General features: G+C 40.2%; 1 protein-coding gene across 1 annotated transcript; it reads left to right on the forward strand.

Moving 5' to 3' along the window:
- Positions 1-1,576: 1,576 nt before the first annotated feature.
- LOC118816798 (serine/arginine repetitive matrix protein 1-like) lies at positions 1,577-13,327 on the forward strand. Its single transcript, XM_036583392.1, has 7 exons — positions 1,577-1,683; positions 3,054-3,160; positions 5,426-5,510; positions 6,705-6,900; positions 7,828-7,896; positions 9,858-10,912; positions 12,892-13,327. The coding sequence occupies exons 1-7, from the start codon at positions 1,592-1,594 to the stop codon at positions 13,325-13,327; spliced, it is 2,040 nt and encodes a 679-aa protein (XP_036439285.1). The 5' UTR covers positions 1,577-1,591.
- The last annotated feature ends 3,002 nt before the right edge of the window (positions 13,328-16,329 follow it).

Consider the following 16,329-nt stretch of genomic DNA (forward strand, 5'->3'; position numbering starts at 1 on the left):
GATGGACGCCTGGTTCCTATCACCACCATTGTGAACAATTCTGACTCAGTAAGTTTCTCTAGATTAGAGCATTTCACACCAAACCACTCTGAATGACTTTATTTACATCTCAATGAATTAATGATACAGAAATTTTGAAAATTCTGTGGAATTCCCCTTTAATGCCATGGGAGGGGAGGGGGAAATTATACTGTTTTCTTTCTTATTTAGTTCTTAATTACATATTATTTAATCATAATTGTTGCACTTATTGTTGCAGTGTATTGTAGCAAAATGTTGCCTTTGTTTTCTCTGTTGCATTTTTTAAGTTCTTTAAATAAATATATGTGTATTGGTACCAGAATAGGTACTAACACCTAAATATGAAAAATAGATGCTGTGAAAACCTAATCTGCAGTATCATAGCAAACTGTTGCATGCAAACGGTTGTATTTATTTCTTAACAACTCTGTTTTTACTAAAAATCCCTTCAATAAATATGAATAAATAAATATTTCAATAAGTATTGGTAGCGTAATATGAAAAAATGACTCATACACCCAAGTACTATACTGTGTGTTCAGTTCTGGGGGTCTTCAGTGCAGCAGTGTTTGTCTATGTTTCTTTTATTGTTGTCTATTTATTTTATTTATTCATGTTTTACCCCCATCTTACCGACCTCAAACGTTGCGCGTGCGCAGTTGAACACTCATCGTGCGCACGCGCCCCGGATTCCCCCTGAAGCAGCGGTGTAAAGTTCGATTCACTTGATCGAACCAATTCGTTCGAACTGTATCTCAACATCCGATTCACCGATTCACTTTCATTCAGACGGACAGACACGTTACAGTGGCAGACAATACCACTCGACGGCTATGAATAATAATAATTAAATGTTTTCAGCCATAAAGCGCCTTTCTCATTAGCACGAAGCTCAAACACAGACACTTTATTTGTGTAGCACACAGAAATGCAGCTGAAAGAGCTCCACAAAACGTTTACAGATAGAATAAACATACAGGAAAGATTAATAAAGATCAATTAGCAGAAAAAAGGCAAAACCTACCTTTTTAACCCATATTTTATCCAGCTGAAACTCCGCGCATGCCTGGTGAGGCCCTCGTCATACGCATGCGCATTGCAAAGTGGATTTAAGTTTTATTATTGTAAAATGTAGCTGTTAAACACTTTTTATTAGAAGTCTTTAACAAAGCACAGTTTGCATTGACCCTATACAATTAATACTCATTTATTCATTTTTTAATTGCTGTTACCAACCAGTAACAAAAGAAAATCACTAGTAATTACTGTAATTTCTTTTATTACTGTAATTTATCACCTGTCTGTATAGCTGTAAAATAAAAATTATTATTGTTGTTTGTTGATAATATTGTTATCACCGATGTTCGATGCTGTTGTACCTTGTTAGAAGCAGTATTTTATATTAGAAAAGTTCCGATTATATAACACGCACGTAAAATTTTCACTTCTACTCCATTTCAACTTGCGAATCGGTTCGAGCAGCTTGTAGAGAGCAAGCGATTCAAATGAGTCGACTCAAAAAAACGATTCATTCATGAGTCGGGCATCGCTAGTCCGTAGCAAAGCCGTAATGGCGGAGAACGTGCGGTCGCCTTTCGACTACCGAGAGCCCCCGACCCTCGACAGCGATGGAGACGGCAGCAAGCCTGCGACATCCCGCGGGTCAGTACCGAGCTGTCCGGGCCAGAACCAAGCCGGAACGTGAACCTGGAGGCCTGCAGGCCCGTCCAGCTGCTCTGTTTACGGCTGAGTCTGAGCTGGGCAGCACAGCAGCGGCGGCGGCGAGCTGCAGCAGCAGGATCTCCCCTGTCTTAGTTTCTCTCTTGTTGTCCCTGCTTGCATGCAGCATGATGAGGGCAGGAGCTAGCCGTGCTCATTATTACTTGTATAAGCAGTAACAACATGTGCTTCAGGGTCACACCGAGATTTGGGCCCTTCAGGTGTCATTAGCAGTAAAGGTGGAGGGAAATGTAGAGAGAGAAAAGCTTTGAATGGGCTGTTAGGGGGTTAACGTTAGCTAAGCTAAAGCTGGCCTGGGGAAATTATGCAGGCTTGTAGGTGTGGAGAGAGACATGTGTCATTCATAACAGGCACCACACAGGATTAAAATGCTGTTTTCTGTATTCCATCTTAATTGTAAGAAACTCATAGGACTGCTTTATTTAGCCATCTTTGGATGATGTTAATGATAATCATGATGTGTTTATTAATCTGCATGGCGTCTTCCATGATATATTTCATTGTTCTGATGTGCAATTCTGTTGGTTAAGCGAGAAACTTCTGTTTTGGGGGGAAACTTCACCATAGATGCTCTGTTTTGGTGGCCCATGCATGATGCACAAATTAAAGGGGAATTCCAACCAAAAACTAGCATTTGGTAGATTTGTTTGTCATATTATGTAATATTATGTAGCACAGTATTGCAGCCCTCAGCCTCACTGTCTGGATATAATTCACGATTTTGTATCCTTTCTGTGTTTTTCTCAATCAGTGATACCCAGCATGCATTATGCAGATACGTTAGGGAATCCCCCCACAGCAATAAAGAAAGCTGCTCATGTGGAGGCTAGCATATTCAGATGTGATATTTGGCTTCCTAGCAGTAACGTTAGCTACCTGGCTTCTTTCTGCATCAGTCAGCTAGCCAGTATTTGCCCCAAAGCTCTGCCCACCTTCAAGATGCATCATCAGAAGTAGTCTTTCAACTGGAATACCTCGCTCCGCACCAGGGCTATCCAAAGCAATCCAAATTGTAATACTATATGTTACCTAAGACCTTCTAATTCCCTTTTAAATTGTATTTTTTAAGTATTTTAGCAAAAAAAAAAAACGATGTTCATACAAACTGTTTTGTACTGTTTTGTCTTTGTGGCCCTCAGCCCACTACAAGCATTGTACTTTGGCCCTCCAAGACAAAATGTTTGTGCACTGCTAATCTAGTTACATTTTTCATTCTGTCCCCTTTAAATGCATTTATACAGCAACATTATTATATGTCATGTATACATGATTGTATTACATTTGTCTTGCAGGCGTGTATGTGGGAGAAAAAGGAAGGGTACTCCAGTGAAAGTATGTGACCGAGCCTATGTGACGGAAGATGAAGAGGAAAGTCTGTCTGAGCACAGCTACAGCCCAGGTACACACGCTCACCCAGCACAGGATATACTGCTCTGTTTGAACTAGAGGGAATCTGTTTTAATGTTTGACTCAGACGCAAATAGCAACAACAGGCTGTTGCAATCTGTTTCTATTTGCATCTCTTTTTATTCAGATGTGATCATTTAATCAGAGTGACAGTTTTGCACAACCTTATGTTCTTGATGCTGCTTTGAAATTACAAAACCTCGACTAAAAAGTATTTAGTACCTGTTTGCGTTGAGAAGATGGGCTTTGAAACCACATCCTGACATCATTTCCTCTATTTATCAGTGATGAAAACTACCACAGTGAGTCTCTTTTTTACTGCAGTTTATCTTCAGCAGGTCTACATAGCAAACATGCATGCACACATAATAATCAGGCAGAAACGTAAAAATATAACATTTTGCATGTTAATTCTGTGAACCACAGGCCAGTTTTTTTAGGTATTAATCTTATGATTAACATGATCAACTTATTACATTTTTATACAGTCAATACTGTATGTATGTCTACCGTACATTGTCCTGTAACTACAATACATTAATCAGTATCTACCATTAAATATTCAGTATCTACTTTGAATTATCCCCTGTATATTATTTTGTTACTCCTATGCACAATTCAGTATCTGTTATGAATTTCTGTCACTTGTTCAATATCTATTATGAATTACTCGATAATTATCATGAAGTTTTTAATATCTGCTAAAAATATACAGTATTTGCTTTGCTTTATTTGGTAACTACTATAAATTATGCAGTAACTATTGTGATTTGTTCAGTATGTACTATGAATTGTTAAGTCTCCTGAATATTTGAATTATTTGGTTACTCCAAAGAATTTTTCTTTAACTACTTTGAATGATTCAGTTACTCCAATAATTTGTTCTGTAACTATTAGGAATTTTTCGGTAACAACCATAAATTATTCACCCCTGTGAATGATTTAGTATCTCTTAAATCTCTGAAGTGGACCCTCATACAGACCCTTAGAGTTTAAGGGGTCACACTTTGTCCTAACGGCAAGCAACGTGAGAGATCAACAAGGGCAAAACCAGACCTCTTCCATTATAATCAATGAAGCTGTCTACACCAGCTGCAAGTGGCAGAGCGTGATGCCAACATGCCATTGTTGATGGAAGCCCCATTTCTATTTTTGCGTTGCACTGCCATTCTGCCTCAAAATGGATGAGGAGAAACCTATTTTGAACTATGAAGTTATTTTCTGATCGCTCTGTTGGTTTAGATTTTGACTTGATGTTTCCTGTCTGGACATCCTGAAGGCTTTGCAATGTGATGTTATACTACATTTGAGGGCTCACTTGCTGTTAGGACATGGCACAGCAATACAGGGATTATTTGGACATAAACACTATACATGTTTGTCAATATATGCAGGGCACAAAAACAAACAAATAGTTCAAACAAGAACCTTCTGTAGGCTCTCCAAGTATGATGTTCATATTTTTTGCATCATAGGCTACGTTCACATTACAAGCCTCATTGCTGAAATTCAGATTTTTTGCTCAAATCCGACCTCTCTGACACGATGGTTCACACCCGTTTAGGTAAGCGATTTAAATCTTTCATTAATGTAAATGAACCAGCCTCCTGAAATGACCCGCGTGCGCACATCCTACTCAGTAACGTCATGTGAATGAATCACGTGCGTCACATGCATCATCATCAAATGAACTAATGAGCAGAACGAGCCTTCGCTGTGAAGATAATTAACTCTGATCAGCTCTCAGCTGTTCATTATTAGAGCAAGAGGAAGGCAGAAAAGGTGAGATGTGTTGCTTGTCCACCATTTACAGTCTTTAACTTTTGTTTGGCGCTGCTGCCATGGTAACGCTGAATGATGGCGCAAGCACAGTGGGGAAAAAAGCACATGAATTCAGATCTGAGTGTTCACGTTAAGGTCGCATGGCCGCGAATCGGATGCGTATTCTGTCTAGGACCACATATGAAACTGGCTCAGGTTGGATTTGAAAAGATCAGATTTGTGTGTCCACACAGCCCTTAAAACATCAGATCTGAGTCATATTAGGGCAAAAAAATCAGATTTGTGCCACTTCAACCTGGTAATGTGAACGTAGCCAAAACGGCATGACAGAGTTCTTATGTTTGGCTAAATTTTATTAACGTAGCACTTTCTGTAAAAGTCAATGTCCTGATGCAGCTGAAGACCTCATTTACCATAAATGTAGTTTTTCAGATAACTGATTGTTAAGTCTTTATAATGTCTCACTACATTTCAGGTGATGGGCAGTATCCAGACGGAGTGGAGGACCGGCTCCCGCCACCTGGCAGCCCCTACTACCTCACTGACCCCACTCAGCTTTGGTGAGCATTTATTCTGCATTCTACAAAACAATAAGAGAGTACCATGTGAGCCAAATACTACTTTTGCATTTATATTACCCTGTATTGCGATTGCAATATTCCTTGCAGTTTATTAAAATCACATCAGTGAATGAATAAGTTCAAATAGTTACAGACTGGTCTGCATTATTTTGATCAAAATAATTTCCTTTTTTTTGGAATACGTAATAACCTTGATTGATCAGATCACCCACAGAAACTCATATGGATCTGTGATTGGTCAGGATGATCACAGCACACAGTAAACATCACTGATTGTGTTTGAGAGCTATATGTATGTGTGTGTGTGTGTGTATGTGTGTGTGTGTGTGTGTATATATATATATATATATATATATATATATATATATATATATATAACTGTAAACCACAATGCAAAATAGTATAATAAATAGATAGATAATAGGAGAAAGCAGGGCACAACCTAACATGAGTTAAAATGTTTATGAAATTAATATTTTATGTAGTTAAACAAGTTGCAGTAGAATGTGCTTTTGGTCATCATCTCGTGTTCCCAAAGCTTCCCATCATCCGTGAATTTGGACAGCCATCAGACAGATATTTAACCAGATTCATGCTTAAGACTGTTTTTGTACCATAAAAGTGTCTTTTTTTCATCGTAAGTGTTTGATTACTGAGTCACAGAATTCACTCCTGTATTATTTTAATCTCCTTCATAGTGGCTGTAATATAGCAATGTTTAGAAGCAGATGTTTTAGCCATGCTAAAGTACATCCTTCACATGGGGAGCACACTGTTACTACTAACACCTCCAAAAGTAAACAGTCAGAGAATTCCATATACCCCCATATACACTCAGAACATTTCAATTTGTATTCACAAATTCATCAGAGACATGCTATAGGTGCCCTGTAAATAAACTACATAGTATGCTAGTATTTGCTCCTCTACTTTGTAGCCAAAAATAAATTTGTAACTTTTCACTCATCATATTTATATCGAGACAGAAATCTTTACATAACCTAGCTGTGAAAGTTCAATCAACATATTAATGGCAATTAATTAATTACTATATTCAAAGCAGTTTATTTGGGCCATAAGGTGTCTTAGAGGCATATAAGCCGTTTACACAGCACTGTCTATGTTTATCACAGATGTGTTTCTGGGATTAAATGTGTGTTGAATGTGCTGCAGTGTATCGGAGCTCGGTGAGGAGGGCGCCAGCGGGGTCCGCGGCCCTGTGCTCTTCCATCCCCCGCCCAACTGCAGGATCAGAGAGGTGCACTGTGGGAGCCAGGTGCGGCTGGTCGTCATAGCGATTAGAGACATTGCCAAAGGAGAGGAAATAACAGTTGACTACAGCCTGACCGACTGGGGAGAAAACGCCATGGTAATCAAAGCCCTCACATGTAATATACTTAGATTTATTTATTAGAAACGAACCAAATTTCAAACCAAATTCCAGAAAAGTTGGGACAGTAGGTAAAATGTAAATAGAAACAGACAGCTATGATTATTGTTTTTTTTTTTGTTTTGTTTTTTTTTGTTTTTTTTATCTGTATTATATTGAAAACAGTACAAACATAAGATATTTCACGTTTTGTCTATTTTTCTGTAAATATTTGCTTAGTCCGAATCATGTTCCAAAAAGGTGGGACAGTGGCGTTTCTACCACTACATTTGTAGATACAGCGACAATTTGTGGTGGTACTGGCAAGAGTTTTTCAAAGTATTCCCAAACCCATGTGGTTGTATTCATTACAGAAGCATGTCTTTAATACAGTGTCACCTGAGGGTTTGAAGGTCACAGGCGTTCAGTATTGGCCTTGCTGTTTATGCACAGAGATTTTTTCGAATTGTCTGAATCTTTTAATGATGCTGTGGACTGTAGAGGGTGAACTTTCCTAAATTAATAGCAGTTGTGCATTAAGAAATGTTCTTAAACTGTTGGACTGTTCACTCACACAGTTTTTTGCAAAGTGATGACTGAGGTCTTTATAGCATCACCTGTTAGGTAATTCACTTGCTTACATGTGAAAAGTTCCAAAAAGTGTTTATCATTCCACAAATTTCCCAGTCTTACATTGCTCCTGTCTCAACTTTTTTGTAATGTGTTGCAGGCATCAAATTTAGAATTAGCGTTTATTAAAAAAAATCAATAAAATTAGTAAGAAACAACACTAAATATTTCTTCTTCATGATGTTTCCAGCAACATACCTGTAAAAGACAAATCACGGCTTTCAGTTTTTATTTGCATTTTACCTACTGTCCCAACTTGTAGACACAGTTTCATTGTTTTTGTTGTGGTTAATCCAGGGTTTCCATCGATCCGTATCGCCACGTGGCTTTGAATGCGGCTTCAATCCAGACAACAATATCAAGAAGGTAAGCTGAACTTTTTTAGATTTTCCGTGACAGAAATGCACACACGTTTAAATTCATTAACATATACATTGTACTTAACACATCCATTATACATAATTTAATTATAAAACTATCTGTTCTGTTTATATTCTTAATTCAGTTTTTAGAGCTTTCAGTATGAATTTGCTTGCCTCCTTTTGTGAAACAGCATATCATTACTGCCAAAACAAAACCTTGCATGTCTATTTTTGTCTTTTTTTGACTTAATGTGAAAGTATCAGCTGCCCTTTACACCCCGTGAAGGTTTCTTGATGAACAGACCAAACGAAAAATGGTTACAAATTACAAAAAATAAAACCTTATTACATTATCTTACATTGAAAGTTAAAAGTGACATTTCCTTCTCCTGTAAAGTTAAGTTTTTCCATACGAGTATACCTTTTGCTATATTAAAACACAATAATTTGTCTTTGTTGTGATTAAAGACTGGCCTGTATTATTTTTTACCAAAGTTATTTACTTTTATTGGATAACTTGAATACCCTGATTCATCCAGACAGCCACAGAAACTCAGCCTCGATTGGTCCGGATGCGTACAGCACACAGTTAAACATTTAACTTATTTATTAGATTCCTATTCCTAAACAAAACATCTTAGCCAGCTGATTTTAATCTTAGTTTCGTCTAATCCTGGATTTTCTCTCTCACAACTGTCATTTAGGGGCTACTAAGTATCAATAGCAAGAAGAAAGATAGCTGAACATCTCATTTGGCCACTTACCCTTGTACTTTTTTATATACAAAAAAAGACAATAAAAGGGGAAAAAGTCGACTAAAATCGATGTCCAAATTAGTTGTCAACAAATTTAATTGTCAATGAGTTGGTGATATCATCGTGTTTATCATGCTGACTCAGAATGCACTGACATGTAAGCATTGCTGCTTATGAGCGAGGTGAACAACCGTGCAGTGGCATCACCTTCATGACCAAAATCTGCCAAAGTCAGGGGGAGTACTTCACTCTAATTCAGCCAAAAAGGTTGCAAACTGCCACGTTTGCAAAGCTGACCTTGTCTGGCTTGGGACACAGCAGTTATGCTGGAGCTTCTGAATAAGAGGCTCTGGATGGTGAAGACTAGGTGAATTAGTTAGCTAGCTAGCTAGTTAATGTTACTGTTACTTCAGATTATGAGCTGTAACATTTTCTATTTTGAAAAACATTTTCTTATGATTAGTGAATTGTTAATGGCACTATACATACTAGAAAGCTGCACGGGAATGGGGAAAGCAGTAATACTGCACATTTCTGCAGTGATCTGTGAGTATGTAGACAAAAAACAAAAATCTAGACTTTATAGGGATAGACTTTATTATATTCCCATGGGAAAAGTGATAAAATGTCTGTTAACACAGAGTGCAGTCTTCCACATAGTTTAAGCAAAAACATTCTTAGCTTCTCTACAGATATATATGTATATATATGTATAGATGACAGATTGTTGCGATGTCGACAACAAAAATATAGCCATTTTATTTACTGTCTAAAACCACCAGTGAAAACCTACTGTTGATGGTGAAATTGTGAAAAATTGTGAAAAATTTTTTGTTTATTATTTTGCCTCACCTGTATCTCTCCACCATGGATTTTTAAAGTATATTTTAAACCAAAATCTTGTCAAAACTATCGTACAATAATGTCTCAGACATCAGAAGATTTAATTTTCCAGAACATTTTGAAAAAAATTGGAATTCCCCATTTAAATTGTTAACCATAATTATTTACATGGCAATAAATTGTTAGCTAAAATATCATGAACGTAACAGGCCTATTCCCATAGTAAATTACATGTACATTCTGTATTTACAGGTTCTTGTCTCCATTTCTGGATTTTTTCCCATTTGTTTTCCTGTTGTGGTGTGAAACCATAAAATACAGCACCTTTTAAATGTAATTGTCCTTATTTCTCTCTCCATCTCTGTAGGAGGAGGAGGCAGGCCCCCTCCCTCTCTCTCTCACCGTTTCAGACTACCTCACTCCCTCATGGTCCCTCTCCCCCTCCTCCTCTCCGCTCTCACACTCCGAGCCCAGCGACTCAGACCGCGAGGAAGACGAAGAGGAGGAAGATGACGATGACGACGAGGACGAAGAAGAGCTGGAGGAACTGAGGGGCCGAATGATGCGTCGACGAAAGAAGCGAAAAACGGCACCCAGCTCCAAGAAAAAGACCCAGAGGGCTCAACCCCGCCCACTTTCCTTCGCTCACCCTGCCCCTTCCTCCTCGTCCCCCTTCCAGGCGCCTCTGGCTCCTCCCACCACAAACATAAACAACAACATAAACATAAACATCGGTCGTGGTGCCAGTAGCACGGTCAGCAGGCGACAGCACTGTCCGTACTGTGGACGGAATTTCCGCTCTTTGGCCAGACATTTGGAAAAACATCACGACCAGCAGCCGGAAATCCGGGCCGCTATGGAACTTGCGCACCTCCACACTCATTCCTCGCACACAGCATCCAACACACACTCCACAGGCTCCAGCTCACACTCATTCTCCTCACCCCTGCAGCCCTCTTCCTCCTCTTCCTCCTCCGCTGCTGCCGGTCCGTCGCTATTTTCTCGCAGCGAACGGGACTCGCAGTCAACGTCCAATTCCGGAGCCATGTCCTTTTCCCTTTCCCTTTCTCCACCTCCAGCGTCTGCAGCCTCAAATGCCTCCAAAAAAAACCCTGCCTCCCTCTCCACCCCTCCTAGGAAGACTGCAACGCCCGTTACAGCAGCAGCGGTCAAAACCTCCCCCGTAACGCCCAGCGTCACCCCTCCGTCCAGGAGGGGGCGCCGGCCCAAAAAAGAGAAGGAAGAGCAGCAAAGGAAACAGGAGGAGATGGAAAGGGCGAAGGAGGAGCCTCCGCCCACTCCAGGACGAGACGAGGAGGAAGACGTGGAAGAAGAGGAGGAGGAAGATGATGATGAGGAGCTGGAGATGAACGAATCGAGAGAAAATGACAGTGGAGAAGAGAAGAATGGCGATTTGGAAAGGTATGTGTTTATTCATTTAGTTTGTTACTAGGGATCCAGTATTTTTGCTGATTAAACTACTATCTTTGTTTTCATAGACAACACAGCAACACAATTTAGGTAAGATATGCTAGCCTACCAATTGATACCCTAGTCAAACTTCATTATTATATTTTTAGGATGTACTTAAAGCAGACCAGGCATGCTGTCAAATAGCTTTGATCAGTTTTTATTACAAAAATCATACAATTTTGTGGCATACTTGCAAAGATATTGAGCCTTTTTATTTGAGAAAGCTTGATTTCTACATTCCCTGGGGTTTATTTGGATTGTTGATTGTGCAATGCTGATATAGTCACACCCCCACCAGCTGTAACAGTCGAAGTGAACTCTGGGGAATGTAGGAATCGAGGTTTAAAGGCTCTTGAGTCTGTTGCAGGTTGTTTAGTGTTGCAGCTTCGTAAAGATCTACGATTTCTGTGAAATTAACAAACTCTGAGTCCATCAGTATGCCGAGTTGTGTTGACTGACGTCCATAAAAGTTGTCTGAAAAAAGACTGTGAATGTGGTAACAGTTAAAAATTGACTGCTATAACCTGAGCTGCTTTTGTGAGAAACGTTGGAGTTCAAAATGATTAAAGCCAGAAGATTATAAGAAGGATTAAATGTTCAGACTTTTGATCAGCATCAAATCCAGAATGTAAAAGTATTTTAGTGGACACAAGGCAGAAACAGAAAACCTGAGCTGTGATAGGCTGTCTGTCACTGTTGAGCTGCTGGAAAGGGAGCTTGCTTGACACCATTACTAAGTCTCCGCAGTAAGCTGAAATACTCTGAGGTAAATTTTTTTTTTTTTTTCATTCAGAACCTAACCTCACAGACTCACCGACAGTGGAAGTGATATGAGAGACGATAGCAACAATAGTACAAGAAGAAATACTGCCATGCACACACATGCAACTGCCGTTTTCTTTGAAAAATGTAAATGCATAGACTCTGCAGTTTTAAACTCCAACTACTACTGTGGGTGGTCCTGTATTGTGGTGGTTGGTAAGACTGCTGGTTCGAAGGAGTTTGAAGGAGGTCTGTTAGTGGATGGTTGCGGATGCACTGTTTATATTGAACGAGTTTAAAAGGGGTTGAGCAAGTGAATGTGAGTTCTTGTTACAGTAATACCTAGCCAACTGTAACTTTTGTGGTTTACATCTGTTGGTGACTCCTACTAGGCCTGAGTAATAATGTGATCGAAGGTGATAATCCCTGTGCCGGGGAAGAGAACTGACAGAACTGGAGTGGACTAATTTAACTTTAAACAGCGTAAATAATATTAAGTCATGTGTGCATGTAATGTTTTTTTTTTTCCCTTTTACTGTTAAAACAGTGGATTATTATGGTGCGTTAGTAAGCTGTGAAAGAGTTAAAAGAGTAAAAAGAGTAAATTCTTGACTTCCTCTGCTGGATGTTCCGAGTGTCATACCAGTGCTTTAGGTGAGCTGTAAAATTATTAAAATATAATACTTTTTGGTTTCTCGCAGACATCTATAGCTGAATTCCAGAGCGCCAGAGCTATAACAACACCTTTTATGCTTGGATATAGCTTGAAATTCCATTTAATAGAGTGGGGCACATTTAGTCTGGAGTTTCTCCAGCAGGGTGTGCAAGTCGTCATAAGCCCACACTAGCAAAGTTACGGATGTCTATGTTTGCCAAAATTGCCAAAACAAGAGATGGAAAAGTTTTCGAGTTTTCAAAACAGAAAGAAACATACAAGCTGAAAATAGAAAAAAACAGATTTTAAGTTTTTTAATGTTATTTTCCTTAAGCATCATGATTTTGCCATATTGCCCACATCTAGATATCAGCATCGGCCCATAATTCCCATATCAATACATCTTTATTTCTTTTAACTGCAAAAACAGTCCCTATTATTAACTGTCTTGTCCTTTTCTTCTCTCTCTATCCCTCCTCTTTCCATCCCTTCTCTCTCTTTCCCCTCCAAGTTCTCACCGCTCTCACATGCCCCCCCTCCTCTCCTCTCTGTCCACGCTGGTTCTGTACCTGCGGCGGCAGCAGCACTCTTCCTTCCTCTCCCTTTCTCGCTCCAGCAGCTCAGCTGAGGCGTGGCGGCTGCTGTGCCACTCCAGCCTGGCGCTGTTGATACTCTACAACCGGCACCGTGAGTGTGAAGTGGCCAAACTGACCGTGCACGACTACCGCAACCGTGTTACACCTTCATCTTCCTCATCCTCCGGCACTGGAGTCCCTGCTAATCCCCCCATTTCTCCTTTAGAGGCCTCCCTTTCCCCTTTCGAGCGCCACGTGCTGTGTCATCGCCCCCGTGTGGGGCGTTTTAGGAAAGCGCGGGCGCATCCAGCCGCTAATTCTCCCGCCACATTCCGAAGCCTGCCTGGACTTGCTCCTGAAAACTTCGTCTGACGTAGGAGTGGACCCCCAAAGCCCATACGTTTTTTCCCGGCCATACCACTCCCCAGCCACCCCTCTACGCGGCACGGACCTTTTGCGGGGTCTGGCTCGCTCCAGTGGAGCTAAAAACCCGGCAGCGCTGACGGCGCCGCGTGCCCGCAGGCAGGTGGCCATCCTTACGCAGCTTCTCCTGCTGGAGGAAGGGGAAAGGCCCCAGGGCGCCACCGCCAAACGCCTGGAGGACTTCCTCCAGAAGGAGTACCACGTGACGCAGAGCTGTGCCCGGATCAGCCAGGACCCGGCGCTGATGGGGCGAGTGGGCCGGGTGGTGCTTTATGGAGAAAGAGACGGGGTGCTATTCAGAGGGATGAGTCTCCAGCACATCTGCCTCGAGCTGGACGGTGGGTGGAATGTATGCGAAAAAAGCCAAAATAAAGGAGTTAAAACATGCATAACCCATGTTACTGTTAAAAGATGGTATTATAACATTTAGGGTTTAAATATAGTAATAATGCACAAAGGCCCAAGAACAGACAATCTATAATGTAAGTATTGATGTTTTTAACATGCATAAAACTCATCCTTAGACTAAAAGATAACCAATATGTGTTTCTGACTTCATCCACAAGATGGTGCTGTTTCTTTTTGTTGAGAGTGATAGCGTTGTTATGAACATTTACTGTGGTGTAGGGCCACCCAAAGTTGCCCACAAGGATATTTGACTCATCAGAAGGTTACCCTGACCCCATCCCCTCACCCAACAGACATATTAGTGCTGTATATAACTTTTTACGTTATTATTTTTGTTTTTAAGTTGTATTTTAGCAGTAAAAAAATAGGTATCACAGTAAGACTGCCATCATAAAGGGTTGAAGATTAGTTTTGTTAGTGGTTATTGGGTCGTAAACCCCTCATAAAACATTTAATAAGCAGTTTTAAATATAAAGAGAAACAGTGACCTGTTGCTTGCCAAATAGTGAGCCTACATTAATTTATACTATTAAAGCTCAGACCTTGCTGGTTACTGATCCTATTTTGGGTGTCTCAAACAGCTCCCTTGTTCAGTAGTTAGGGATACTGCTGAAGGAATCAGCCATTTTCTAGGGTTTGTCTTTGTCAAAATCGTTCCCTGAAAGTTCCCACTATGCACCGTTAAAACCAGTGAGCATTGTTCACTTATTCCCTGACTGGAAATTGCATCATATATCCAGATCGACTTTTAGAAAGTTTTAAAAAGGAAGACAAAAGCTGCATGTGATCTCATTTCCTCTTCACCTGGAAAAAGTATTATATTTTTATTTTTCACACGTGACAAAAAAAAAGACATAACAAAAAGGGCTTTGGTCTAGCAAGAATGTTTGCTACTGTAACTACCTGTATTACATACAAAATAATAGAACACTATATTTAACATGATAATAATAGTACAGGCTATGTATTACAAATGTTGCACTATTTATTTTATGAACAAAATTGGACATTATAGTAGGCTGACCTGCTAATAGCTAATAGGGCAACTAGGCCCCTACAGAAGAATTCAGTCACAAACTTTGTTTTAATTTTTACTGAAAGGATCAGATTTAACGTTACTCAAATGTTCACTGAATGTCTTTGCAGTCATCTGTTGACAGTGTTTTAGCTACAGCTGCCATAAATTGTTTGGATGAACCCCAGTTAGCTTGGCGCTAGAGATGCTAATGGAAATAGCATTTATTTCATTGATTTATTTTGCCCTTTCTGTCTCTCTCAGTAATGTCAGGAAACTCTGGGGACTCTTTCTCAGAAGAGTCAGACGGAGATGGAGAGAAGGGTAAGGAGAGGTTGGATGGGGGGAAGAAGACAGGAGTGAACGGCCGAGGGCCGCGACCTAAGAAGAGCTTCAGCCCTCAGCTCTCGCCCACTACGCCCTCCCCATCAGGTGGCCATAAGAGGAGGAGCTCACAGATCAAGTCAGGTAACACTGGACTTCACCCACATTGCTGAGTTTACACCAGCGCAGTGACCTTATCTGGCGGAAACGTGCACATTTCTATATACACTAAGACTTAAGTTTGTTTCTTTAGTTTTCCAACTGAGCTATGAGGCAAATTATACCCCCGCAATTAGCATGGTGCTAACTGCATGTCTAAATCATCACTTGCCTCAAACCATGTGGAGTTGATTAAGCAGTCCCTTACAGACTTGCTTGTGTGGTTTTTTGACATTGTATGACATACTGTTACCTAGGGTTGGAGGGGAAAAATCGATTCTTAGATACATCGCGATGCGGACGTGAACGATTCTAGAATCGATTCACAAATGTCAAAATAGATTTTCTACATTTTAATTTATAACACAATGTTGACGGAACGCAAAAGGCGCAACTTGGAAGTGGGGAAGTGCAGCACCCAGACAGTCTGTGGCGGCACATAACAAAAGCACGACTGGATGAGCGAGAAATCCGACCGGCTCCCTCTGCATTAAAAGCCAGGTTAGGTCAGGAGTCACAACACAAATGATAAGAAGAGACATTTTGTCCTTTAACATAAATCAAACCACCTTGGGAGCCACAACATTTTATGTCTCAGTATGTGTTAATGTCCTAGTATAGGCTAAAAATATAAAAGAAAACGCAGACTTGGCTACTTTGCTCTGCTTTAAGCTTTAGCTTTAGCCGCTTTCCTCCCATCTCCAGAAAACTTTTCCTCAAAAGTAGAAGAGTTTCTTGTAAAATGTCTCTCAACGTTCGACTGTTTTATGAAGCTGAAATCGCTTCTCATTCGTCAGCTTTTTGTTCGAATTTTCCCATTACACCTTAAATTGTGCCTGAGGCACCAGAATGTAAACGCAGCATCATTTAAGGTGGAACGGGAAAATTCGAAAGAGAAGCTGACTTCATCTTCGCAACATTTTAGTGTTTGACAGTCTCTCACTGCAGGTTTAACGTTCCAGGAAACCAACTGTGCTGCTTATAAATGCAAATAAGTCAATTTCGTCTCCAAATGTTCATCTTAAATCTTTCTCTTTGCCTTTTC

This window comes from Colossoma macropomum, unplaced genomic scaffold, assembly GCF_904425465.1.
Source record: "Colossoma macropomum unplaced genomic scaffold, Colossoma_macropomum, whole genome shotgun sequence".
NCBI lineage: Eukaryota > Metazoa > Chordata > Actinopteri > Characiformes > Serrasalmidae > Colossoma > Colossoma macropomum.

What these genes read in the sequence shown, in the direction of transcription:
- LOC118816798 (XM_036583392.1), top strand. Translation starts at nt 1,592, where the DNA reads ATGGCGGAGAACGTGCGGTCGCCTTTCGACTACCGAGAGCCCCCGACC. An exon ending in AAGCCTGCGACATCCCGCGG is followed by an intron (nt 1,684 to 3,053) that starts GTCAGTACCGAG and finishes TTTGTCTTGCAG; the next exon opens with GCGTGTATGTGGGAGAAAAA. An exon ending in TGAGCACAGCTACAGCCCAG is followed by an intron (nt 3,161 to 5,425) that starts GTACACACGCTC and finishes ACTACATTTCAG; the next exon opens with GTGATGGGCAGTATCCAGAC.